Source organism: Rhinolophus ferrumequinum, chromosome 25, assembly GCF_004115265.2.
Source record: "Rhinolophus ferrumequinum isolate MPI-CBG mRhiFer1 chromosome 25, mRhiFer1_v1.p, whole genome shotgun sequence".
Lineage (NCBI taxonomy): Eukaryota > Metazoa > Chordata > Mammalia > Chiroptera > Rhinolophidae > Rhinolophus > Rhinolophus ferrumequinum.
This window is the reverse complement of record NC_046308.1, coordinates 20,366,138-20,391,791: the sequence shown is the minus strand read 5'-3', so window position 1 is coordinate 20,391,791 and position 25,654 is coordinate 20,366,138. Positions and strand designations below refer to the sequence as shown.

General features: G+C 42.8%; 1 protein-coding gene across 4 annotated transcripts in view; it reads left to right on the top strand.

The window, feature by feature from the left end:
- EIF4ENIF1 (eukaryotic translation initiation factor 4E nuclear import factor 1) overlaps window positions 1–24,097 on the top strand; it is a 42,362-nt gene extending 18,265 nt beyond the window's left edge. For 3 of the 4 annotated variants that reach the window (XM_033097722.1, XM_033097723.1, XM_033097725.1), the window contains exons 5-19: window positions 620–906; window positions 1,184–1,385; window positions 5,184–5,359; window positions 10,212–10,347; window positions 10,557–10,736; window positions 11,603–11,835; window positions 14,452–14,523; window positions 14,948–15,131; window positions 16,068–16,147; window positions 16,492–16,634; window positions 19,179–19,263; window positions 20,672–20,804; window positions 21,992–22,336; window positions 22,614–22,778; window positions 23,357–24,097. In XM_033097722.1, the coding sequence (XP_032953613.1) occupies window positions 620–906; window positions 1,184–1,385; window positions 5,184–5,359; window positions 10,212–10,347; window positions 10,557–10,736; window positions 11,603–11,835; window positions 14,452–14,523; window positions 14,948–15,131; window positions 16,068–16,147; window positions 16,492–16,634; window positions 19,179–19,263; window positions 20,672–20,804; window positions 21,992–22,336; window positions 22,614–22,778; window positions 23,357–23,598 (2,663 nt within the window). In that variant the 3' untranslated portion in view covers window positions 23,599–24,097. The remainder of the gene's footprint in view (window positions 1–619; window positions 907–1,183; window positions 1,386–5,183; window positions 5,360–10,211; window positions 10,348–10,556; window positions 10,737–11,602; window positions 11,836–14,451; window positions 14,524–14,947; window positions 15,132–16,067; window positions 16,148–16,491; window positions 16,635–19,178; window positions 19,264–20,671; window positions 20,805–21,991; window positions 22,337–22,613; window positions 22,779–23,356) is intronic. The other variant, XM_033097726.1, reaches the window with a different exon arrangement.
- The last annotated feature ends 1,557 nt before the right edge of the window (window positions 24,098–25,654 follow it).

Sequence of the window (25,654 nt, the reverse complement as noted above, 5' to 3'; positions counted from 1 at the left end):
TCAAGGTGCCGTGTTCAATCTTAATTGCAGGGGGCGCTGCCCACCATCCCTTGCGGGAGTCGGGGAATCGAACCAGCAGCCTTGTGTTTGAGAGTCCGTTCTCCAACCAACTGAGCCATCTGGCCACCGAGGAGCTGAGCTGCAGCTCATTGACTTCCTTCTAGTTGTGGAGGGCGCAGCTCGCTGACCCATGTAGGAATTGAACCCGCAGCCCCGTTGCCCAGAGCTCGCACTCTAACCAACTGAGCCACCCATCCGCCCCTCAATACCATTTGTTGAAGAGACACTTTATCTTTTTCAGTAGTTATGTTTTCAAATGCTGACACCTACTATAGTTTATTTGATAAACCATTTGCTAATAATTACGTAGGTAAGGACTTAGTCAAAATAAAGTGATTGAGGAGACGAATCATGGAAAATCATTTATTAAGTACGTTTATTGCTCCAAAGAGAAAAAGCAAAATCTGTGTTACTTAAATATGCAACATACATGTTACTCTGTAACTTTTAGTGGTGACTTTTGCAATACCCCTACCGCCGCCAGTCGTGGACATGCCACCTAGAGAGGAAAAATGCCCTTGCTGGTTTGCTTATCTTTCTATTTCTGGCATCTTTGCAGATCCACGAGAGCGCGTAAAAGAAGATGACTTAGATGTTGTTCTCAGCCCACAGAGACGAAGCTTTGGAGGGGGCTGCCACGTGACGGCTGCTGTTAGCTCCCGGCGCTCAGGAAGCCCGTTGGAGAAAGACAGTGATGGGCTCCGCCTTCTTGGGGGACGAAGGATTGGCAGTGGGAGGATAATCTCTGCTAGGACCTTTGAAAAGGATCACCGCCTTAACGATAAGGACCTGCGGGACTTGAGAGACAGAGACCGAGAGAGGGACTACAAGGACAAGCGTTTCAGGGTTTGTTTCTAGATCTTTTGGCACCTCGTGTACATAGGGACTCAATATTCACTTCATACCAGGTTACTTTGAGATCCTGGATGAATACAGCCCATTCATTCTTAAGCCACATAGGGAGCAGTAGAGAGAGCGGGGTGGGGTCGGGGCGCAGCTTCAGTTCTACAGCATAGTATCTTCATTGCACCAGGGAGCGTTATCTAATTCACCAAGACCTGGATTGAGGTAGAAGTGCCTTAAGTAGAATCTTATTTTTTATCTTGTATTATGTATTTTCCAGAGGGAGTTTGGCGATAGTAAGCGTGTCTTTGGTGAGCGTAGAAGAAATGATTCCTACACAGAAGAAGAACCCGAATGGTTCTCAGCCGGACCCACAAGTCAGTCTGAAACCATTGAGCTGACTGGCTTTGATGATAAGATACTGGAAGAAGATCACAAAGGGAGAAAAAGAACAAGGCGACGGACAGCCTCTGTGAAGGAAGGTCAGCAGAACCTTTGGGATGGTGTACTGTCTCCTCAGCTTGTGCCTGCTGCTAAACAGAAATGTGTCACATTACCATGTTAAGAGCACTGGGCACACGAAGGCATTCCCCAGAGATAAGAAACATGGTAGAAATAATGAGAGGTCTCATGTATTGAGCACACTTTATGACTAGACACAGAAGCATTTTGTCTATATAATCCTTCTAACAACTCTGAGCTAGGTACTTTTATGCCCATCTTGGAGACGAACAGTTAGAGGTACAGGGGGCTTAAGTGACTTGTCTGGGGGGCACCAGGGAAGTAAGTAGTGAAGAGTTAAACAAGGTGCTTTTACACTTCGGAGCCCACCTTCCTCACCAGGTATGAGACCTTCCTGGGTGACTTGGCATCTCCTAAACTCAGTTTTCTTAACTGTGAGATAAGGTTAGGTGTCTCCTTTACTAAACTGAAGAAAACAGAGCTAAATGTATGAGATGTGCCAGATGCAGAGTAGGGGCCCCATTAGTTGTTTTCAGGGCGGGCAGTCACCTGGCTCAGACGTGGCTAGTTCTGGGCTGATGGTTTTGGGAAGAAGCAGTGAAGAGCCAGGTGGGCTAGTCTGGGTTTGGAGTTCTGAGGCTGCTGCTTAGAAACACGATAACCTTTGATAAAACTCTTAACAGGTGGGCCTTTTTCTTTGTAAGGCAAAGACAACACCTACTTCGTTACTTCGAGGGTTACTTTTAGCATCAGGATCAAATGTACACATCAGAGCTCAGCCTCTTGTGGACAGTTACTCAGTAAATTCTAGCTCCTTGCAGCCTTCAGGTTTAGTGGGGGAAAATCCCTTTTGGCAGAGACCAGGCAACAAAAGGGGAAAGCTATTTGAACATGTGAGTGTTTAATCAGTGCCACTTTAAAATTAGGCTAAAACATTTAAACAGAAATAAGCTAATCGGATTTATTTAGGAGAAAGAAGGGAGAAATCATTTTACTTGTCTTTTTTTGCACAATCTTTAAAATACAGAGACATTACCATTATCTTATGCTGTTAAACTTTTCTTCCCTAAAGTAATGCGGGAAATTGATGGGTAACTTCAGAGACTTTGCTATTAAATTGCCTTTGAGATATGCCTTTGTCTCGTTCTCGATTAGACTAAAGCAGCACCAGCAAGTGTGGTCTTTTTTCCTAATGATGCAGATCAGGCTTCTGGTGAGAAAAGCATATTTTTCTTCACTGAAATGAAATTTGATTTTTAACCATTCTTGTATCAACAAGTGGAGAGGCCAGAAGGAGTGAGATATATCAGTGGTGTCACCTCCTCACCTTACAGATGCAAAGAGAAACAGGCCTGGAAAGAGGCAACAACCTGAGACCCTGTCACACAGGTTTCATGACGGAGCCTTGAGTAGAATCCAGGGGTCTTGGTTCACTCACCCCCATCAGTTAATTGCAAAAGGTTCCTAGGTTGTCTTAGCAACTGTACTTAAGAAAAATAGGTACCCTGTAGTTTCATCTTGGCTTCAAGAATGAAAAGGGGGGGAGGAATGGTGAGTGCCTTTTAGTTCGTTTTTGTGTCTGTATTGCAGCTTTCCACTGAACTTATCATGTAACAGTTCTTTGCAGACACGTGCTAGTCTGGGAGTATAGCACTGAGCAAGACAAACATGTTCCTTGCCTGCAAGCTTTTAAAACAGATAAGTATTGAGCACCCATGCTAAGTGGTGTGTATATGGTGGCAAATGAAACTATTTGAATATGTATTACACTTGTGACCAGCACAAAGTTATGTAGAACAGGAAAATAGTTAAAACCCTCTAGCGATAGAAAAGAACATTTTAATTTGCATTCTCTCTAATGAAAGTATACGATCATTCTGAAATGTGATAAAGCTTGCCCTTAGTTATCTTTCCTGGGTCACTGGCTTTTGAGGCAATCATAATAAATGGCCAGTTATGTTTGTCTGCCGGTGCATATTCCTCCCTACTTGTGCCCACTCTTCAGTTGTCAGGCCCAGTTTGCTTTCCAGAGAGCTTGAGGCTGCATAAAATTGCATGTGGGGCACTCTTGCTACTTGCAAAAGCCATTCATCTGTTAAGAGATGGTCCCATTTCAACACAGGAAAAATATTAAAGTTTCTTTTGTAAATGGATGAGCTATGTATATATAAATTCTTCTGGCTCCCATCCTTAAGTTGGGAAACAAAACTGCAGCAAAATGTATGTTGCTTGTAAGTCCTGAAGTCGGTAGGCAGGTTCTGGTGGGCAGAGTAGGTCAAGGAGAAGCACTGCTGTAGTGGAACGGACACAGACGTGGCCTTGATTGGGTGATGAAGTTGTTTGCTTTTTCTAGGGCTCAGTTTCTTTGTAAAAGAAGGATAATATCTCCACCAAAGTAGTCACTGTAGTTTCAGCGTAAATCTTTGAGGGGCTACCGTCATTGCCTCAGGTGGTTAGCCGTAAGATGTGCTGACCACCGCAGAGACGGACTTGCCTCATCCAGGGCTCACAAAGGTGGCAGACACCCCTGTGGAGGAGTGGTGCTGCCTCACACGCACAGCGGAGTGTGGCAGAGCATTGGTGGGCGTCCTGGGGTTGAAACTTCCACCACTTGCTGGTGTGGAGACCTTGGGTAAGCAAGCCACTTAAGCTTTCAGTTGTTGTAGTCCTGCTTTGCTCTCAGAAGTGTTACTGGAACGTCAGTGCAGACGACAGCATTTAGCCTCTCTTGGTCTAGAATATCCTGGCTGATTAATATCAAGGCTACGGAACTGTTGGGGACTTTTGAGAAGGGATGAGTCCAGGTTTTATGCTTTTTTTCCTAGGAGATTTTCACATCTGTTGTGATGTTGAAACTGTAGGCAGCTCTTATATAGGAGTTTTTGCAGGGTGGGGCTTTGGGAGTTCTGTTCTTCAGATTAAAAAGTTGAATGCCCAGTATCTCTCAGTGCACTTAAAAGAAAAAAGTTTTTGGTTTTTTTTTTTTTTTTAACCCTACGGATTTTGCTTTTTGCCCATACTCTCGCTAAAATTAAGATGTTAGTTTCCTTACACATTAGTTCTCGGTAGCTTCACTTAGACATTACCTTCCCATCCTAACAACCAAACATTACTGAGTTTTAAACGTACCAGGCACTACAGAGTAAGACAAAGCTGATTAGAGCAGGTTACCTGCCCTCAGAGAGCTCAGTCTTACCAGACGGTTACTGTAATATAGCATGGTAAGTACCCTGAGAGAGAATACAGTGATTATAGAGAAGGCTGTGGTTAATTTTGCTGGGTAGGATCAAAATGGATAGGCAGGGCAGGCTTCCTAGAGGAGGTGACATTTGTGCTTTGCCTTGAAGGATGAAAAACCAACCTGTAGGCAAGTGAAAATTGCCCTCATGCTAGGTTTCACATAAATACCTTAGGTTGCAGAACGCTGATGGTGCCAGATGCATGTGTGAAGACAGAGCCAAATTAATTCGGTTCCATTTTGAATCAGTAAGAGACTTGGCAAAGATTATCTTTTTAAATAAATAAATAAGTAATTAGAAAAAGAATCCACTACACTGTAGAAAACTTGAAGAATGGGCTGAGTAGGGGCTACAGTCCTGCTCTCATCATGTTGGTGTTCTGGCTTGTTAAGGCTGTTTCCTCCTCTAGCTCCCATAGGAAGGGACCTGTTTTACAGTTGCAAATGCTGTATCAGCACAAGAAGTCTGCTTTTAAAGTCATCGGTGGCTCTTTTTCGCGTGTGATGATGGCTGAAGCCACAGAGTAAGTGTGGAGCGGTTCGCTTGATCAGACTGTGTTTGTCCTGGTTTTGCTTTCAGGCATAGTCGAGTGCAATGGAGGAGTGGCCGAAGAGCACGAGGTGGAGGTCATCCTCGCACACGAGCCTGCTGCTGATCAGGAAGTGCCGAGGGACGCCGTCTTGCCTGAGCAATCCCCAGGAGAATTTGACTTTAATGAGTTCTTTAACCTTGATAAGGTGCCGTGCTTGGCTTCGGTGAGTGTAGCAGCACACTTATAAACAGAGGAACCAACTATGGGCTTACATTTGTCCTGAGTCTTAAGATACCTCTTTTTAAAGTATTGTTTTGCTAGATGTTTTGGGGTTGTTATGGCTTTTTTTCTTAATTTTTAAGAATGAACTCGTTTGAATTTTTGAATTCAAACAACTCATTTGATTTTTGTTGGCTTTGTTTTCAGAGGCTTAGTGGGAATGACTAAGTGAGAATTCAATACAAGTTAACTTTCCAGACTGGTAGCATTGGACTAAGAATTCTTCAGATGTTGAAGAACATTATCTGCTTTAACTTTTAAGTAGTTAAGTGTTTGTTGTAAAGATTTACAGTGGAAGTGGATTTTTATAACAGGTGATTGGTGTCACGCTGATCTGCATTCCTTGGGTAAGGCTGGCTGGTGAGGTGGTGCCTTTGTGATGCGATGGTTCTGAAAACCTTTCGTGCAGAGGAATTCGGGATGCTCTCAGTGTTGCTGCTGAACTGTTGCAGTCTAGGCTTTCTTGACTTTTACAGTAGAAACAGTAAGACATCCCAGACCTTCACTTGCTACCTGCCCTTGCTCCTATCCCCTTCAGCCATTTAGCGCTTAGTATAGCCTCATCAAACCTGTGAAGAAAACATTTAACTGGCCTACATACACAGAAATTAGGTTTTCTGTGGTTGCTGAAAGAATGCACAGAACTCTGATCAAACAGAATTTAAAAATCATTTGACCAAAAGAATCTGTACATTCCAGATGTCCCACTTACCAGACCAAATACAGCAAGTAAGTTTGACCAGTCCTTTAGAATTGATGGTTCATGGAATTTAACTTAAATGACTCTACTGCTTGACTATAACTGCTCCTTGTTTGATTAGTGCATGAGCAGATAAAACTGGGCACGACAGAGCGGGCAACATTGGCCTATCTCTTTTTGTCATTTGCCTGCCTCACCCTCAACCCCCAAAAGATGGCCACCCAGAAAAGGTGAGCAGACACGGCACAGCACTGATAGGTACAGGGCCACAGATGAGTTCTAGGGCAGTACTTCTTAAATTCTCTTTGGTAAGGGGGGCCAGGTTTTATTTCCAATCCACTGAGGACCAAAACTTCAGTATAAAGTACGAGTGTCAGCGCAGTGACAAATTGCTGTAGAGGTTTCTAAGCATGTACTCTCACTCTCTGAAATTACTTCTATGTAGACAGCATGGTCCAAGCCCACAGTCTGTGGCACTGCTCAGGAGCATGGCTCCAAATCAACTGGCAACTGCTTGGTTTTGTTTCTTAAGTTGTAGGAGCAATTTTAACTCAAAGTTTCCTAGCCAGAAACCTCACTAGCTAGCCAACAGTCCTTTGGCTCACTATGAACAGAAGGGTCACATCCAAATGTGAACTTAATTTACTTGATGTAAAATTGAGTGGTCCTCTCAAATTCTTAGCTTTTGAGGGGACAGTAATTTTTTATTTTTATATCAACAGACAGTGTTTGGTGACTTTTCTTTTCAGTGTTCTTAGAAGACAGATGGAAATCTTATTGTAAAAAGTTTTCACAGCAAAAGGTCAAATTTAGAGACCTGTACTTGGCTTCAAAAGTGAGCATCTATAAAACTTACCTGTGTGTTGAGGCAGACAAAAAATTCAAAACAAAACTTTTAACGATAGGTAATACACATACAAGGGCTTTAGGCTTTACATATAATTAGTCATTTAATTCTCACAAAACCTTTATAAGTTAGTTTACTGTTGTTTCCATTTTATAGATGAGGAAACAGACACAGAGATTTAAATAACTCGTCCAAAGTCACACAGCTAGTAAGTGGTGGGAACTGAATTCTGATTTATGCGGTTTCAGTTAATAGTCTTTGCTCTTAATTCCCCACAACTATACTCCCTCTAAAGCATAAAAGGGAGGAATAGGAACTCAGCACCATTTTATCCTTTGGCTCTCACCCTCAACCAAAACTTAGCTAATGCTGAGCAGTATGTACTGGGTAGGAAATCTATCCGTGCTTTTTATGGAGGTACTGCTCATTAAGGTGTGTATACTGTGTAACATTAATTTAAAAGAAAAACTGGGATCAGTAAAACAGGTGCTTCGATGTGCTATATGACCAGCTAGATTCTAATACAATGCTCAGAAAATGACCAGTCAGTTGGGGAAAATAAGTAAGAAGGGCTATATAAGATTTGAATGTCATTTAATAAATGTTATATAAAGTGCTTGAAATGGTACATGGCACTCCATAAGCTCCACAATGTTGAGAATTAATAGGTATAAACAGAAATATACCTATATTTCTAAGCTGTATTTACTGCTATTAGAAGTTGACAGTCACAAAAATCGATCCAAACTGAAAGTTTGGATCCCATGTGCAAATAATTTCAGTTAAATAATTAAAAATAGGCTTGTTTTAGGTATGTTGCAACTCTTAAACTACATACAGTGCCTGATACATAACAGGTGCTAAGTATGTTGAATGAAGAAAAAAGGAAATCAAAACGGAAATCCTAAACTATGTAGAGTGATGAACAGGAACATAACATAGAAAATCCTTGGTGGCGTAATCAAAAGTATGCGTGGAAGAAAATGTATAGCCTTAAATGCACTCATTAGAAATCCCAAAAAAATTAAACTACAGTGAAACAATACAAAAATTCACAAATTTCCATAAAAGTAGAAAGTAATAAAAGAAAAGCATTGATCAATAAAACCTAGTAATTGTCAAAGAGAAAAAATATTACACAGTATCTGTTTGATAATCAGAATAATAATAAGAATCTTAGGATATGACTTGTCTAAGTGCCCTTTGTTTGAGGGACCCGACTAACAGTCGTACAGGTTACTTTAAAAATGCTATTAAAAATCTAGTCTAGAAAGAGCAGCTGAAGCATACCAGAATACAATTCACAGGGTCCTCTCCTTGATCGGTTGATGACCAACAAGGATGTAGCAGAGGGTGTCTTGACCAGGAAGTCAGAGCTATGGGCTCAGGTCTCCAATTCCTGGGCCAGGTTGCAGGATGGGAGGCACGGCTGTTAGAGCATCCCAGCTTGCTCTGTGGTAAAAACGACTGACAAGCTAAACTCTTTCAGGTTCTTTTTGGGTTTAAAATGCTTTAGTTTCTTGAAATTGGCATTTCCAGTAAATGTGTGTAAAAGTAACTTTGTTTCTACTCTTTATGTCTTAACTATAATAAAACTTAGCCTATAATAAATCTAAGCAAAACCCAGTTGGTCAATGATCAAAATATGGAAACAACTTTCCTTACTACCTATCATATCTTTAGAAAATGTCCAATATAAAAATACTTTATATTCATGTCCTTTACTTTTTCATGTTCCTCCTGTGTATCTTCTGATTTTTCCCTATACAGTATGATCAGAGGAAATAAAAGAATTAAAATGCAAAGCCATTTTTTTGCTAATTTCAAACTTTCTAACATTAAAATATTTTTAATAGCTGTAGCTTTTAGTTACTTTTAAAGTAATTCCTGTTTATCACCAAGGTGATTGTATCTTGGGTACAATTCCCAATTTTTCACAGTGCCACATGATTCATGCTTCTCTTATACTGTATTGCAAAATTAGTGCATTTAAAAGCATTATTTAAGGTGTGAGAGTCTGCAAGTGGAATGTGATTGAAACTGTCTGAATAATACCTCAGAAAATCGAAGTACCACAAATAATAAATTAGTGTCTTGAATTAAAATCCCTTGTGTTCAAGAGAAGTATTTTGTGGTTTAGTTTGGGTATGTATAATGAGAAAATTCTTCCAGATAAGAATAAAAGAGTCTTAACCTTCCATGGCTGAACTTTAACTGGAAACTACAGGTGCCACACTTCAGATAAAACAGTCACTAACTGTCATCCATGTACCAGCTTGGGGAAAAATGTGTTTTCTGTTTACCATTGGTATAGAAGTGAAAGTTGATGCCTTATTTTCAAGGATGTGCCTCTTTTTGGATTGACATTTGCTTCATCTTGTCTTTCTAAATATCAGTAAGAACACTGCATAAAGATCAATTTGAATACTTAACTGGATTTATGATAGAGTAGAATTGAAAAATTTCCTTTTTAAAAAATATTTAAATCTAGTTTTTAAGAAGGATTGGTAATACAAATTACTATTATGAAACAGTGTTGAAGAAATCATTTCTGATCATAGTGCATCGTTTAGTTGGCCTTATTATTAAGCCAAACACCATAGAAGTCTGATTTAAAACAAAACACACCTGAAAACTCCCCATTAAGTTCATACAGATATTAGAGATTAGTTAGAAGTTCATTTTTCACATTCTGACACTTTGTAAACTTTGGCTTGGAATTATCATCTCTATGAGCTCTACTTTTTAACTTTTGACTTCTGAAATTATCAGTGTTGAACTTTATAACGTTCATTACAACTTTGAGAATGTTTGAAGCAAGGGTTTTCTTTCTTCAACTCTCCACACCTGATGTTTAGTTGAGGCCACGCATCTGCTTGGCAATGGGATGCTTTAGTCTTGGTGCCGATTGTGATTTTGAAATTATGTCCTCCTAGAACTCAGTAGTTCATGGATTTTCTAATAAGGCAAAGGATAGAAAACAAAACCGCTTTCTGTGGCCCAGAGGTTTTGCTTTATATGCTTAGAAAGTACATGGTTGGTTATGCCTGAGTTTGGGTTACTCAGAAATGACCCAGGAGAGGAAGAAAAATTAAAGATGTTCAGAATCCTAAGTTCTGAGGGTGTTTACCTTCAGGTCAGCTACTTCAAAGGAAGTTTCAAAGTAAGTGACCCTTTCTTAAAATTTGAACCTTCTTGTCCTTTTCATTTAGAAACTATTGTCTTAGCTCCTTTTGTGTTTCCCTTTAGATGATAGAAGATGTTTTGGGAGAAGGGTCCGTCTCTGCCAGTCGGTTCAGTAGGTGGTTCTCTAACCCGAGCCGATCAGGAAGCCGATCCAGCAGTCTTGGGTCAACACCACATGAAGAACTGGAGAGACTTGCAGGTAAATGGCTTCAGATTCTGGCCTTGGACGTAGACTTGAGCTTTCTCTGACATCGTTCATTCTGTCTTCATTAGTCGGGGGTCCGTTAGGGTTAAAGGATCTCTGGATAGTGAAATCTTTAATTTGTGTCCTTTTAATAGTGTTGAAGATAATGTGTCTGTGCTATATTGACACCAATTAATTATCAATATATGTACTTGAAATATTAGGTCTGGAGCAAGCCATCCTCTCTCCTGGGCAGAATTCGGGGAATTATTTTGCTCCTATACCATTGGAAGACCATGCTGAAAATAAAGTGGATATTTTAGAAATGCTACAGAAAGCCAAAGTGGATTTAAAACCTCTTCTTTCCAGCCTTTCTGCAAATAAAGAAAAACTTAAAGAGAGCTGTAAGTGTTTATTAGAGTCTGCTTTAGGTATCTGAAAAAGCTTCAATGTTGTCTTAAGGCAGTTAAATCTAACATACTGTTTCATCAAAAGTCAAATAGATGGTGGGTTTTATTTAATGTTCTTCAAAAAAAAACTTTCTATCAAACAGTAGCACCTCTTTGAGAACCTGTAGTCAGTGGGTCATGGGCCTTGTGGTAAGAACTTTTCCACCAAGTCTCCTTTCTTACCTGGAGCCTAATTATGACACCAGTGAATGGTACAATCCTAACTTGACAGCTCCTCACACCTTTGCCCCAATCTGCCATGTTCTTGCTTAGGTTATAAGCCCTCAACATAGAACCTGAGTGAGATAATAACCGTAGTGCTGGTAACAGTCTTGCTGATGTTGAGCTGCTGGGATTCCTGTCCCTGGGAACAAGTCTCCAGAAGACTCATTGTAGATGTCCTCCTGCAGGATGTGCGACGGGATCTTGTCACATCTTTTTTTTCTTTTTCTTTTTCTTTTTTTTTTTTGTAGAAAGAAAGAAAAGCAGGTTTATTCAGAATGCTGGAATTCTGGGAGAACGGGGGGCTCCTGTCCAAAGGCCATCTGCTTGATCTTGTCGAGTCTTAAAGCATAGCACTTCATGGTTGTGGTTCCCTCGTTTCTAGCACCTAAACATTTTAGGGTAGTTATGCCGTCTCTTATTAAGTATGCAATTATGGCCTTATTCCCACTGAGCAACAGTAATTTTAAGTATCTTCAATTCGTCTATTTTTGGTGTCAGCCTTTTTTATTTTCACCTTAACCATCATGATAGCCAAAGAGAATTCCTACCACATAGTCCTTTGCTTGGCTTAACCTGGACTTTCTCAACCTTTTCAGCACATTCAGGGGTTGTGCTTTCAGTGGAAGAGGTAGAAGCAGGGCTCAAGGGCTTGAAGATGGACCAGCAAGTGAAAAATTCAACTCCCTTCATGGCAGAACACTTAGAGGAGACCCTGAGTGCTGTAACCAGCAATCGACAGCTCAAAAAAGATGGAGATATGACTGCATTCAACAAGTTAGTGAGCACCATGAAGGCAAGTGGGACTTTGCCTTCTCAGCCCAAAGTCAGCGTAAGTATTTGGCACAAACCCCTGCCTTTCCTCCTTTTCCCTCTTCTATTGCACTTCCCACCACAATAAATGGATTTTTTAAAAGGTATTCTGAGTAAGTTGGAAATTCTTTAGTAGTCACTTAGTCCTTGATGCTTTTGTGTGTTCTTTAATTATCGCCATCCTATTTGTTATTAGGGAAAGATTTGTGTTTAATCTGTATGTATTGTGGGTGACAGTATAAAGATTGAAAGATTCAGACATAACTTTAAGTCACTGTTGAAAAAAAAAAAGGTGTAAAAATATGTTTTTGGATGAGCTCCAAAGAAAGTCTTCTGTTTATTCAGCTACTTAAGTTAAAATACCTTACTGTATTTTTATAGTCAGATCTTTTCACACCTTCTAATTATTCCCAAATACCTGGGATTACCGGCTTTCTTGATTAGGCAGTTGGCAGTGGTACAAATCATTTGTAAAGTATCTAGGATAGATTTTTCAAGACAAATGTACGCTGTATTTACTGATAGAAAAAGCTGTGACTCCAAACTTGTAAAACACCTTTAGGCATGAAATTAAAAGGTGACCGCATGTCAGGTGTAGCACATGCTGGTCTTTGTCATAACACATTTGAGGGTAGTTCTCCGCCATGGCCTATGTGTCAGTATTGCTGTTTCTTGATGATACAAAATAAAAGGAAACGGTAAATCTGAATAATAAAAACATAGACTTATTCCAGTTAAGCTATAGCAAGTTTACCAAATTGAGTCTTGCACTTGTTTTCCCCTTACACCTTCTTGTCTGGGGACTACAAGTTAGCTACGGCAGTGATAGATTGTACCTCGGGAAGGCAACTGGTTTTTGGTGTTTCCTATATGACCAGCAGTTAGTGACAGAGATTCCAACAGAGATAGTATCATTGTTCCCGGTCTTACTGCCAGGACTGACTCTCTACCTCTGAAAGGAGGCATTTCAGGTAGGTAGACTTATTCCTATGTATCTGACCACACCATGCCAATTGTAGGGGAACGTTTGTCATAAACTACTTTGGAGTAAATTTCCATACAAAGAATTATTAGATACAAGTTCTTTCAAAGGAAGACCAGATTAAAAGATCACAAACTATCCTGTACTCCTTCCTTGTTACCTTTGTGTCTTGGTGACTGGGTGCTGACTGCAGTGGTGTGGGTCAATTCTGTTAAGTAGCTTCTTTCTTTTAGAGTGAGTACAGAAATGGGAGTGGGGAAATTCAACAGGTAACCTGATGCTTTTGAACATTTTGTTTCAGATATGATTCTAGGGTTTGATATTGACACAATTGACCCTGAGTTGTAAGGTTTAATGTTGGTGTTTCAGTGCTCTAAAATATGTCTGGTTTCAGCCAACCAAATGAGCCTTAAACACCTGCACGTAAAGGGATGGGTGACATAATTCAAGTTGCTAGGCAAAGAGGAACACAAACTCAACCTAACCTAGAAAAAGAAGTAACAAGGAAAGTAATGTAATAAGCACATTAGCCCCAAATACTGCTTGATTTGCATGTTGTTGAGTCATAGTCTACTTCTAAAAGCAAGTCTTTCATTACCTTGCTGTGTGTGTGATGTATACTTTTTCTGATCTGCCCCCATCTGTTTAAGTTCAGTCATATTGTTCCATCCCCAGCATAGGACATGATGGTTTAATCTAAACTCCATTTCAAATTGAATTGTATACTCTATCCTCCAAATATAGTAAGCCCTGTAGTATAAAGTTGCCTACTTGTTTTTGTTAGATGGAACTAAATGACTTTTGAGGATATCTCTTATTAAAATCATCTGCATTGAGTCCCAATTCCAAAAACAGCGATAAAACACTTGGATGTCTTTGGGCTATTGGTCACGCCCGAGATTGTTGCTGTGGACCTTGGCATCTCCACCTAGGAGAAGGGAAACTGTACCAGAGCAGGCACTTTAGGCAGAGCTAAGTGGGCGCAAGGATGTACTAACGTGCAGGAATAATGCAAGTTGGATGCAAAACGTAACTGCTGCTGCATCAGAGGAGCAATAAGTGGAGGATTTGAATTTGATCCTGTATATGAGACCCCATTGTTACAGCTTACTTATAAATAAATAATAAAGTTTAAATTTCCTGAAATACGAAACTCTGAAATATAACAATTCTGGCCAAAACCGCATGTTGTTTACTAGGCTTTTAAGTAACATCTGTGGTCTGTAAATCTTGTTAAAGATAATGGGTAGCAAAGGTTGCCTCGAAAATTAAAGCCTGTAAATTGTCAAAATTTCCCATGTGTAACTTTTTACTAAGTAAGTGCTTCCCTATTTCACCATTTTCCCTTCTTTTGGTCACAGTGTTAGAAACAGTGAAATGAACTGGGGTTAACACAGGGAGGAAAAGACCTCGTCTGAGGGTCTGTGACTGGATTTCACATGCACATATGAAGATTCTTTTCCCAGATCTTTGGGACCCATGTGTTGACAGAGTGGAACAAGTTGACCTAAGTTAATTTTCTGTGACTTTGACATCGTTCTGCTCTTCGTGCTGACTCCCTGGGGAGTTTTTAATGCTTTCTCGTGGTCCCCAATTAATCTCAAAGTGAAGTGTGTAAGAAGGTTAAAACCAGTTTTCCTCTGCCTCTTTTAGCGAAACCTTGAAAGCCATTTGCTGTCCGCTGCCGAGAGTCCGGGCCGGCCTGTCCCTAAGAACATCCTGCAGGTACTTCCTCATCTTACCGAGTCCTCAGGGCCCTCAACAGTTGTCCTCTGAACGGGTTCTTGTGTGGGGCGAGCTCTGGGCCTTAGAGCATGGGCCATGTCGCCTGAGGATATGTCACTGACTTAGTTCTGTGTTGCTATTAATCTCAGGGTGGCGTGGGGAGGTGGCTAAAAAAGATGACAAAGTAAGCCCTGATTTCCAGTTTGCAATTTCTATGGAAATTTAAAGTAACCTGTGTGTGTAGCACTAACTTACAGCAGATGTTGCTAGGTGAACATTCAGAGAAATGTGCTGCACGGACATGTGCCAAGTCCTTCAGTGGGGCATGAGGGAGACTTCATTGGCTTCCAAAAGTGAATCCATACCCTCTGACTAGGCGGAAGAACTAGGTTTGTTCACAAGGACTTGACTTTTCTGCCTGTAGGAATTACTGGGGCCACCAGTTCAGAGACCTGCTTCTTCCAATCTTCTGAGTGGCCTTATGGGGAGCTTGGAGCCCACAACATCTTTGCTTGGCCAAAGGGCACCCTCTCCTCCCCTGTCACAGGTGTTTCAGACACGAGCAGCCTCAGCAGACTACCTTCGTCCTCGAATACCATCACCAATTGGTAAATACTCCTGTGTGTAGGTATCCGTCCATCTGTCCCTGTCACGCTGTACCCCTCCCCCCAAAAGGTTATACTCGTCCAGTCTTTTTTCATCAGCATCCTTGAAGACTTGAAAAATAAATGTGTGGATTTTTTATACTTTTTTCTGGGGGTGGTGGGGACACAAATGTGGAAGGTAGTTTATTATCCAACTGCTCATCTAGATAAGTATGTTCATGTTACAGTTTTTTCTCTTGAGATTGATCTGAATTGGATCCAGCTCTTTAGTCATCTTATTTTAGGAATTCAATCCAAAAAAGTTAATTTGACTTCCTAGGTTTTTTCTTGGTAGACATCGGAATGGTGGCTCTCTACCAACCTAATGAAGTTGATATGCAATCAGCTGTGAGGTTTTGTGACTAATTCAGAATATGAATGGAAGAAGCACTTCCAGAAAGCTGTCTCAGCAAAGTGTTGTGCAGAATCCCATAGTGTTCCTACCACCCTGGACTACTTTAGGCTTCCGGCCACTCTGGTCCCTGCCAGTCATACCTTGAGAAGAAGTTTTTGTAACCTTCCTCCACAGTTAGGGAGATAGAATGGAAACAGTGTGCACCTCAGGGCACTGGTCTCTGCTTTGGTTTCAGCTGGTTCGTGATAATGGGTCAAGTCACTGGCTAGAAAAGTTCTTCTCTGTCAGAGGTCTTAGCTCTGAAAGGGACAAAACTGACAGCTTAGTGGAGAAGATAGAAAAGCAGCAATTCGAGTCATTAAGTGCTGATTGAGGACCACCTAGCCCACTGGGGGTGGAGGGCACGGAAGAAGAGGGACACCCTCAGCCCGGGAAGTCAGTTCTTCCTGAAAGATGGTGTTCAGGAGCAGCATGCACTGGTGATAATGTCTCTGATGGACAATGTGCTGTCTTGACACTCACTGATACTGGAACTTTCCCCACAGGTTTCACCCCAGGACCACCGCAGCTGCTTGGAGATCCATTCCAAGGCATGCGCAAGCCCATGAGCCCTGTCACAGCCCAGGTCCGGCTGAGCTCTTTCTCAAACTCAGTCTATTGCTTGCTTTTCATCCTTGTTGTTGTTTGTGGGATGGAGAATTAAATTGCTATAATTCTTGGAAGTGGCTTTTAAACTAGAATTCAAGCTCAGCTATAATTCAAGTGAAGGCTAGAAAATTAGTGAACAATTAAAGTCATACTTAAATAGTTAAAGTCCTGTTCAGTGGGTAGCAGCACAATTTAGTCAGGTTGCAGTATCTAATTTCTCTCAGTTGCTGCTTAAATATACCCTTCTAAGAGAGACCTTTATGTAAAGTTCTTTGGCTGTCCTCATTCTTCTGTTGATCCTCCTCTGCCACTTGTGGTCAGCAGATGAGCCAGATTGAATTGCAACAAGCAGCTTTGGAGGGTCTGGCCTTGCCACATGACCTTGCAGTGCAGGCAGCAAACTTCTATCAGCCTGGTTTTGGGAAACCGCAGATGGACAGAACCAGAGATGGATTCAGAAACAGGTAAGTTACCGGTCTTACCCTTGTGGGGATTTGCAAATTAATTTTCGTCAGGTTAGCAAATGAGTTACCCACAGTATAATTCTGTTGTACACACTCATATGTTGTACAACATCTGGTGAGAATTCTATCTCACTCTAGATGTGCAGTAAGAGGAAATAACATGATTAAATTCTACAGCATGGGGATAGGCTTTACATCCTATTTAATTTCATTTATATTTTTGATTTAAAGCGTTCGTTTTTACAAATGTACATTGCTCCTTATTTGCAGTTACGCTTATGAGATAATGAAAAGCAAAAGTCTACCCAGCTTCCTCCCCCATAGATTCCTCGCTAAGTTATCGGACTATCCCTGGATGCAGGTTTATTGATCAAGAATTTGTTGGTCAGAACTGATGAGTTTGAGGGTTTGTTAATCAGAGCCGTTAACAAATGATTACTGACCTCACTTCCTGTTCTTTCTGCTAGTTGCAACAAGTAGTAAAGTGAAATGAATCATGAGTTGTGGGGGTTAGCAATATTGTACTTTTTTCATTGTAAAATAAAACAAAACAGCATTAAACAAATGTATTGCTTAGTATAAGGCAGTCTCTTGTTAGCTACCCGGAAACCCTCCATGTGCCCTGTCCCAGTAGTACCCCTTTTTCTCCCCCAGAAGTGACCCCTGTCCAGCCTTTAAGGACATTTTAGTCCTGCCCATACAGTACTTGGTAATTAAGAAGTATGTATGTTTTGATATGATTCTTAAAATTTTCCATATTCATGTCTCAGTGTCTTGCTTCAGCTGGTGTCTATGCTGACACTTTCAGAAAACATTGAGACCAGTCAGCACCCTGTCCCCTTGCCTGAATGCATCCTACCTCAGTACCCCTCAGCCTGAACAGCTCAGGACCGGTCTGCTGAGGCCCGGTCACTGAATTTCTCTCTACAGCATAATGGAGTTAATCTAATACTCGTTGGCATGATTTGTCGACTTTGAGAACACTTTTGATATCCGGAATTGTATTTGCTTTTGGCAACAACCCTGTGAGGTAGATGGGATAAATAACTGCATTTTCCCGATACAGAAACTTAGGTTTTTTAAGTGTGACGGACTTGAAACTAGTGAGTAGACCTGAGTCAGTGTCAGTGGAGCCTCCATGTTTTGGATCAAGTGTCAGCCTCGCAGGCCCTCCCCGAACACGTTATACATGGTTAGGCCCCCAACAGACATGACTTCTCCTCGCCTTGCTTTGTTTTTTATTGTCCTTAACCACCTTTCAGCATACTATTTAATTTTCGTCCATCTCTCTGCTCATAGTAACCCCTCTCTACTCTGACCACAAGAATGTAATGAGGCCAGAGATTTTGTGTGTGTGTCTGTTCCGTTTACTGCTCTATCCCCGCACCTAGAAGAGTGTCTAGCATAGAGTAGGTCCTCAAGCATGTCTGTCAGGAGGAATAAATTCTAGGTCATCAGGACCACCTGTGGGGTTCACGTCTTAATCACTCAATACTACTGGGCTTTCTTTCCCCTCGTCATATTCAGAGTCTCAGTATGGCAGCAGTGGGGCTTACCTTGTACAGACTGGAAAGAAGCCATGGGTTTAGGATTCCCATCTGCTTATGATTCAGAATAACTTCCAGAATCATGGACTGTACTTGGCCTTTGGCTTTTGTGGTGCAAGGTTGACATGGTTGAGATGCAGTGAAGCTTTCATTAGCCAGTGGGCTCACATAATTCATTCTTCTCTCTGCCTGTTTATATCTTCATCAGCTGTGTCCTGTTTCCTTTCAAGTTAAGGTAGAATGTCTGGGGAGAGAAGGGAAGTCTGTTCTTTTAAACTTTATGTGGGAGGCCTGCGATCAGCCTCGTGTGTAGACTGGGAGTGGTGGGGAAATGCTGCATGTAACTAGGCCTTCCAGTAGCTGAAACTGTCGGCGCCCGGTTTGATTGGAACCAGTGTCTCACGGGGCTCACTTCTGCCAGGCACAGTGCTAGTCACTGTTGCCCCCTACGCTCTGGAGCACAGCGTCACCCACCTCACTGGAATAGTCTACAAGTAAACTCCACCAGCCCCGGGTAACCTTACTTTCCCACGGCCTTCCCAAGTCCCTGGACCTGTTCCTTCTACCTGAATCATTGTTCTCCATCCTGCAGACTCTCATTGGTCACAACCAGTTTCATGCAGCTCCTTCCCAGAGAAGCTTTCCCAGAGTCCAATAGAAGTACCCTGTCATTCCTTGTACCCCTCATTTCTCCATTATGTCTTGTTGGTACCTAACATCTGCATGCCTTGGTTTGTCCTCGGTTAGTAAGTGTCTCCTCCACTAGACGAGAGTTCTTGCAAGGCCAGGACTCTGTTTCCGTTAGCTTTTGTCTTCCCTCAGAACTTAGCATGTGGTTTTGTGTATTTAGACACCTATTAAATGCTTGGGAAATTGAACTGGAAAAGGGAAACAGGATGTTAAAAGTCCTGGGCCACTGGTCTTGAGTGTTTTCATGGTTTTAGGACTTGGACTTTGAGCAGATTGGGGCTCATACTGATCCTTGGTTTGTTCACAGGCAACAGCGAGTGACCAAGTCACCGGCACCCGTGCACAGAGGGAATTCCTCTTCCCCTGCCCCCGCTGCCTCCATCACAAGCATGGTCAGTGACCTTTGCCTTGGTGAATGACTTCTAAGCTTCTCCCTGTTGGGCTGCGCTTGTGTTGTATCACTGGGAAGCCCAGATGTCCTTGAGTGCCTTCCACAGAATAACTGTCTGTTTATTGAGCTTTCCCCTCTCAGGATGCTGTCTAACTCTTAGGATTCTAGTGACGCCCCCTACACTGGGGAAGGTGTGTTCCAGCAGATGGACGAGTATGGCTGGAGCACACGAGTTATGTAGTATGTTGAAACAGGTGAACAGTTGAGGTGGGGAGGAAAGGGGTGAAAGACAGAAGGTGAGGCAGTTGGGGTGAGTGGGGTCAGATCCTGGGATGGCCGGGGAAACATGGTGAGTTAATGAATTTCAGATTTAGGTCTTAGTGATACAAAGTATATCTGGAGCAGAGGGGTTTGCTTACTTGTGGTGACAAGCCCAGTCTTACAGCTGACTGATGTACTGGCATTACTTATCTTTTAAAGTTTCCCTCCCCACGTTTTTATGACCTAGTCACAGCTGGCAGACACGGGGAAAAGTGTTACTGTGCTTGAGGACCCCAGGTGGGCCTTTGCACTAAGCACCGGAAGGCAGGGTCCCGAAAGAGCTTTGCTTAGCCAGCCACGGATTCGGGGCTGGTCAGTGATAAGACTTGCATGCATAAGAAATCATCAAGGTAGAAATCAGCAGCGAAGAGATGGAAAAAAGGACCCCAAATGGGGAATCCTAGTGGCTGAGGACAATGGTAAGATAATTTTGGATTTTCTGGTAGCTAAGTTAAGACGGGAAGCACCAGGAGTACAGCAGGTCCTCGAATAATGTTTCCTTCAGTGTCGTTTGTTTATAATGTTGATGAGATGCCATAGGAACTTAACTCTTGTTTATATCAATTAGCCTCTGGTAAAATTGGTTTCATTGTACGTCGTTCGCTTAAAATCACAGAAACTATCAACAGCATTAAGCGGGGACTTGCTATATAAAGAAATTTAGGCTCTGAGGTTGTGTCTAAAATGTCCTTTCCCACCTAGAAGGTCTACTGCTCCAGGATATACTTCTGCTATGTTCTTGCCTCTTCCCAGCCCAATGCCCTGGCTGGGGAGGTGGCAGCTGCATAGGCAGGTCCCCGTCACCTCAGATACAGGTAGGTTAAAGCGCTCTGTGCTTTAACTACCTTTATGTTACAACTAAGTCCAGGTTTTGATGAAAGTGAGTTGTGAGCAACAGGGACCATGTATATGGCCCATCCTGTTTCTTTTCCTCCAATAGCTAGAAACCAGCACCTTGGAGTTGGTCTCTGCCCCGTGTAGCCATAAGGGGACTCGTCAGCTTGCTGAGTAGTTTGGCCAGTTAATCCTGGCTTGATTAGGGAAAGGCATTTAGAAAATGTGCTGATACTAATTGTGTGTTTCTGCAGCTTTCTCCTTCCTTCACCCCTACCTCAGTGATTCGTAAGATGTACGAGAGCAAAGAGAAAAGCAAGGAGGAACCAGCATCTGGGAAAGCAGCTCTTGGTGACAGTAAAGAGGACACTCAGAAGGCCAGTGAAGGTACTGCAGAGCTGTGGCGGGTACACTGCCCAAGAACGTACGTGACAGGGAGCATGGGCTGGAGTGCTGAGCAGCCTGACCTGATTCTCGGCACAGCCCCGGGCAAGACCCCGACCGCTCTGGACCACGTTCTGCGTTTGACAGTGAGAAGGGCTGGACCAGCTCACAGGCGCTTAGCCACTTGAAAAATTCTGATCACTCTAACAGTAGTGTTATGAGTGCTAGTTTTAGACAGGAAGGAATGAGCTTTAGTCTCGGATCCTTATTTAGGCCTCAAAGTTGAACTATTAGTACATTTGGCAAATTTATATAGTTCAACCAGTTTTACTTCTGGAAGTTTCTCTCCAGTCTATGGAGACTAACTGTACAACAAAATTGTGCAATAGGTGAAGCATATAGCAAGTTTGGAGAGCCTTTTAGAAGTATATAGAAATGTGAGAGGCTTTTAGTAGTTGCCGGTGAAACGGTTAAGGTCATGGTGAAATAGATTGTAGTAAGTTAGGTCTATACAGGTCGTGTTGGTGGGAGAGCTTTTCGCCTGTGAGAAAGCTTCTGGGGAAACAAGGACATCCTGTTCGTCCCACTAAAAGGCAGTTAAGATTCCTTTACCATCCTGTAATTGTTATTTAAACTTTTTGTTGTGATGGATTTGCATAAGTTTACTCTTACTTGATTTTCCCCTTGGGCTGAAAAGCATATTAACCCCAAACAGCTGACTAGGACGGGCCCAGCTCCCCACACACCAGACCCCAGCCATCGGGGCAGAGCAAGGTGCCAGCTGAGTTAGACCACCAGACCTGACATGCCAGGCCCCCTTGGCCACAGCTATTCCTAGGTTGGGAGATTCTAAGGATAAAGATGTGGGTATCTTAAGAGTTGTATCATTTTTAACTTCAGAGCCTTTGGGATTTTAGAGTTTAGCAAAAATAAACTCTATTCCAACCAAGTGTTGAAGACAGGAAAACTTGGGGTCTAGTCCCATCTCTGTCCCTGACTTACCCCGACAGTCTTGACTGGGCCTATACACAAGGCAAATGATGGTCCCTATGATGCAATCATCTAAATTTGTTGAGGGGATCAAATAAGGATTGTGAGCTTTCTAAGGAATGAGATTTCCTGGATCATTGGGAGGACAGTGTTTGGGAGACATAAGCCAACACCAAAATGTTCTGTCTGAATCCTTACAGAGAACCTGCTCTCAGCCAACTCTGTGCCCAGTGCTGATCGAGACTCTTCCCCCACTACGAACCCCAAACTGTCAGCGCTGCAGCGGTCTTCGTGTCCCACCCCACTGTCCCAGACCAACCGTTACACCAAAGAACAGGATTATCGGCCTAAAGCACCTGGGAGAAAAACACCCACCTTAGCATCCCCGGTGCCAGGAGCCCCTTTTCTCCGCCCTGTCCATCAAGTCCCCCTTGTGCCCCACGTCCCAATTGTACGGCCAGCTCACCAGCTTCACCCAGGCTTGGTCCAAAGGATGCTGGCCCAGGGGGTACATCCGCAGCATCTTCCAAGTTTGATCCAAGCTGGTGAGTTTCTGACCTGCCATGACAACAGTTGCTAGAACTGACAAAGTGTTGTACTGTGGGAGGTTTTCATCCCTAGAAAGATGTTACTAGATTTTTCCATCTAACTGGTGGGCAGTGGGTCCAATCCATCCCGTAGTCCATTAAAAGATTAGAAACCTAGTTTGAACATTTACTGTTAATAAACTTTCAGATCAGCAAAACTGTACAGTCAAGCTTGAACATTCCCAGGTAGATTAAGATTACTTCTCACCAGTTTCTTCTCTCTGCCCAACAACAGGTGTGCTTCCTCCTGGGATGGATCTGACCCATTTACAGGGAATATCTGGCCCAATCCTGGGTCAACCCTTTTACCCTTTACCTGCCGCTAATCACCCTCTCCTAAACCCTCGTCCTGGGACCCCACTGCATCTGGCAGTGATGCAACAGCAGCTACAACGCTCAGGTAGGTTCAGGAATGGGCCAGGTGAGCTGGGGATGGGCTGAATAGGTTTAAAGCTTTACACCAGTTTCCAGTGAAGGGGATGAATTGACACTGACAATTCATTCTGGAACTTCTCCTAGAAAGACTGAGATAAGGGTTTTACCAGAGAATAGGATGAAGTAAACCAACCTCTATGGGATTTGAAATTCCTGCTCCTGTAAAACGGGGAAGAGCCAGGTGTGCTCTGGCTTTTGTCCTTTGCCTCTGAAGGGGAGGCTGAGCATCCTTCCGACGCCCAGAATAGATGCCCTCTCACCAGCTGATGTTAGTGCTTCTGTGATGTGGCTGCTTGCTGTGGGAAGTAGGGGTCATGTCATCTACAGTGGGTTCTCGGTGTGATGGCTTTTGAATAGCTCTGCTTTCCAAGGTTTTATCTTCTGGCATTTTGCAATGCAGTTTCCTTAAGAAGCCTCAGGATAAGTCATTTGGTAAAGAATTCTGTGTGGTTTTATGGATAGGGTTTGATGAAGCAGGGCTTGATCTAGAACTGCTCCCCCTTCAAGCTCTGAATAACCACCCCTTCCTCCTCCTCCCCACAGTTCTCCATCCTCCAGGCTCTGGTTCCCAGGCAGCTGCTATCAGTGTTCAGACGACCGCTCAGAATGTGCCCAACCGGTCAGGCCTGGCCCACATGCACTCCCAGCTGGAGCACCGCCCCAGCCAGAGGAGCAGCTCCCCAGTGGGCCTTGCGAAATGGTTTGGCTCCGATGTGCTGCAGCAGCCCCTGCCCTCCATGCCCGCCAAAGTCATCAGTGTGGATGAATTAGAATACCGCCAGTGAGCAGGGCAGGCAGGCTCACCGAGCCTGGGCCTGTGGTGGCTCCCTGCTCAGGACTCCGCCTCGTCCTCTCGGATTGGTTTACAGGCTTTTACTTTGGAGCACTCTCTGCAAAACTGTTTTGGGGGACCTAGGCCTCCTGGGAGGTCTGCATGATGGAAAGATCTTAACCGATCAAGTAAAGCCGACATGGACCGAATACAGGCTGCAGTGCTAAAAACAGTCTTTCTTTTTTTGTAAGATATGTGAATGAAGTGTTGGTGTCTTAACCAAGAGGTGGCACCTAAGGGTTCTGAGAAAATAAATGTATAGACCCTTATGTACAGACCTGTGTATAAACAACTTTTGTATATACGTATAGGATAGGTTTTTTGAACTTATACAGCTGTACATAAAAGTAGCTGGTAGTTAGGCCTGTGTCAAGTTTGGATTTCTTGCACTTGTAAATTTGGGGTTTTTCTTTTGGTCGATTAAAACTGCATATGCTCTGTCTGAATGAAGTGAATGGCATCATTTCTCCCTGCATCCCTTCTCGAAGGGATTCATACGGCCCAGTAGGTTCCTTGAGGGAAATGATCTAAAGTTTTAATTTTTCTTTAAAACTCAAGGCGTTGATCTCCTTTAGGAGGAGGGAGCCATGGCCTTCTTTCTTGAGCCTTAAGACCCCCATGGGTAAGTTTATTTTGGTCTTGTGGCCTTGTGGCTAATACCAGATTATAGTGAGCATTTTCTAAGGTTAAACGACCTAGTGAAAGCAGTTTGCTTATTGGGTAATCACACATATGGGAGTTTCTCCCAGACAAATCCACGTTTACTGGAGCAAAAGGAAATAGTTTGTTGGCATCCTGTTCAGCTCAAAGTCCCCGATAGGGAAAAACAGGGCCCCAAAGTTATGATTCAGTCCACTAATTTTTTTCCATATAGAACTTCTCTGGAGGCTCTGATGCCTCGTAAGTGATTCCTTGTGTTCTGTGTCTCCTTTTCCCTCTGTTATTTTCATTGTTCACCTTAATTACATGCACAGCACTGGAGAACAGGATTCTACCAGAACACTACAGCTGTGGTCTTGAGTCCCCTTTCCTGATCAAAGGTTTTTCGGTCCTACTGATCTGAGGTGATGATACTTATTTCTCAAGCTCCTCAAGTGAATTTTCCCAAGTTCTCGATACTTTGCCCACTTAGGGCCATCAGTTACTTTGACTTTATGCTGGAAGGTCAAATAACGAGGCCATTCTGATTCTCAGGTGAAGGGCAAGGTAGTTGGATTTTGACTGGAAGGGTATAAAAAACAACCTGAGTCTTGACTGTAAGGGGTGTTGTCTATAAACCTGGAGCTGCCCACCCTGCCCTATACTTCCAGGAACATAAGAAAACAGGTCACCTTTCAACAAAACCTGGCTCCATGGATTGAGCATGAGTGCTCTCTTCCTGGTACGTCAGCTTCATTATCCTCCCTCCCCTCAGTAGGATTTGCTCTCACTGTGATTATTTCTTGCAAACATTTTGTTTCCACAGGTAGAAGCTAGAAGGCAGTCTGACTCGCGTAACTGGCAGAACAGACACCCGAATCCAGTTCCACATTTCCTTTCACTTCTTTCCCCTTGGTGTTGAACCAACACTTGGGGGTATAGGGTGGGGAGGATTGGGTTGGAGCTGCCAGTAAGGAGGCTTTTAGAAGGAAACTGGTAGGACAGAAATGAACAAATGTAGGCACCAAATAAAGGGCAAAGCTATTACCCAGTGATTGGTGAGATGAAGCCGGAAGGAAATAAGGGAGTGTTGCTAAGAATAGCACAACAGAATCCAGAGGTACAGATTTTAACAAAACTATTTTGGTGTATGGGAGGGAGTAAAGGGTAAAGAGGAATCTGATGCAGTCCTCCAGGAGCTAAGAGCCTGATACAGTGCTCAGAGTGGGAAGAAGTGATGTCTCAGCTAATAAGACATGTCTTACATGCAGCAACTTTGGGAACTTAGCAGGCATGAGAGAAGTTTAGAAGCAATCATAGCTGGAAGGAAGGATGTGCAAAATAAATGTTAAGAGAAGCTAAGGATGTAG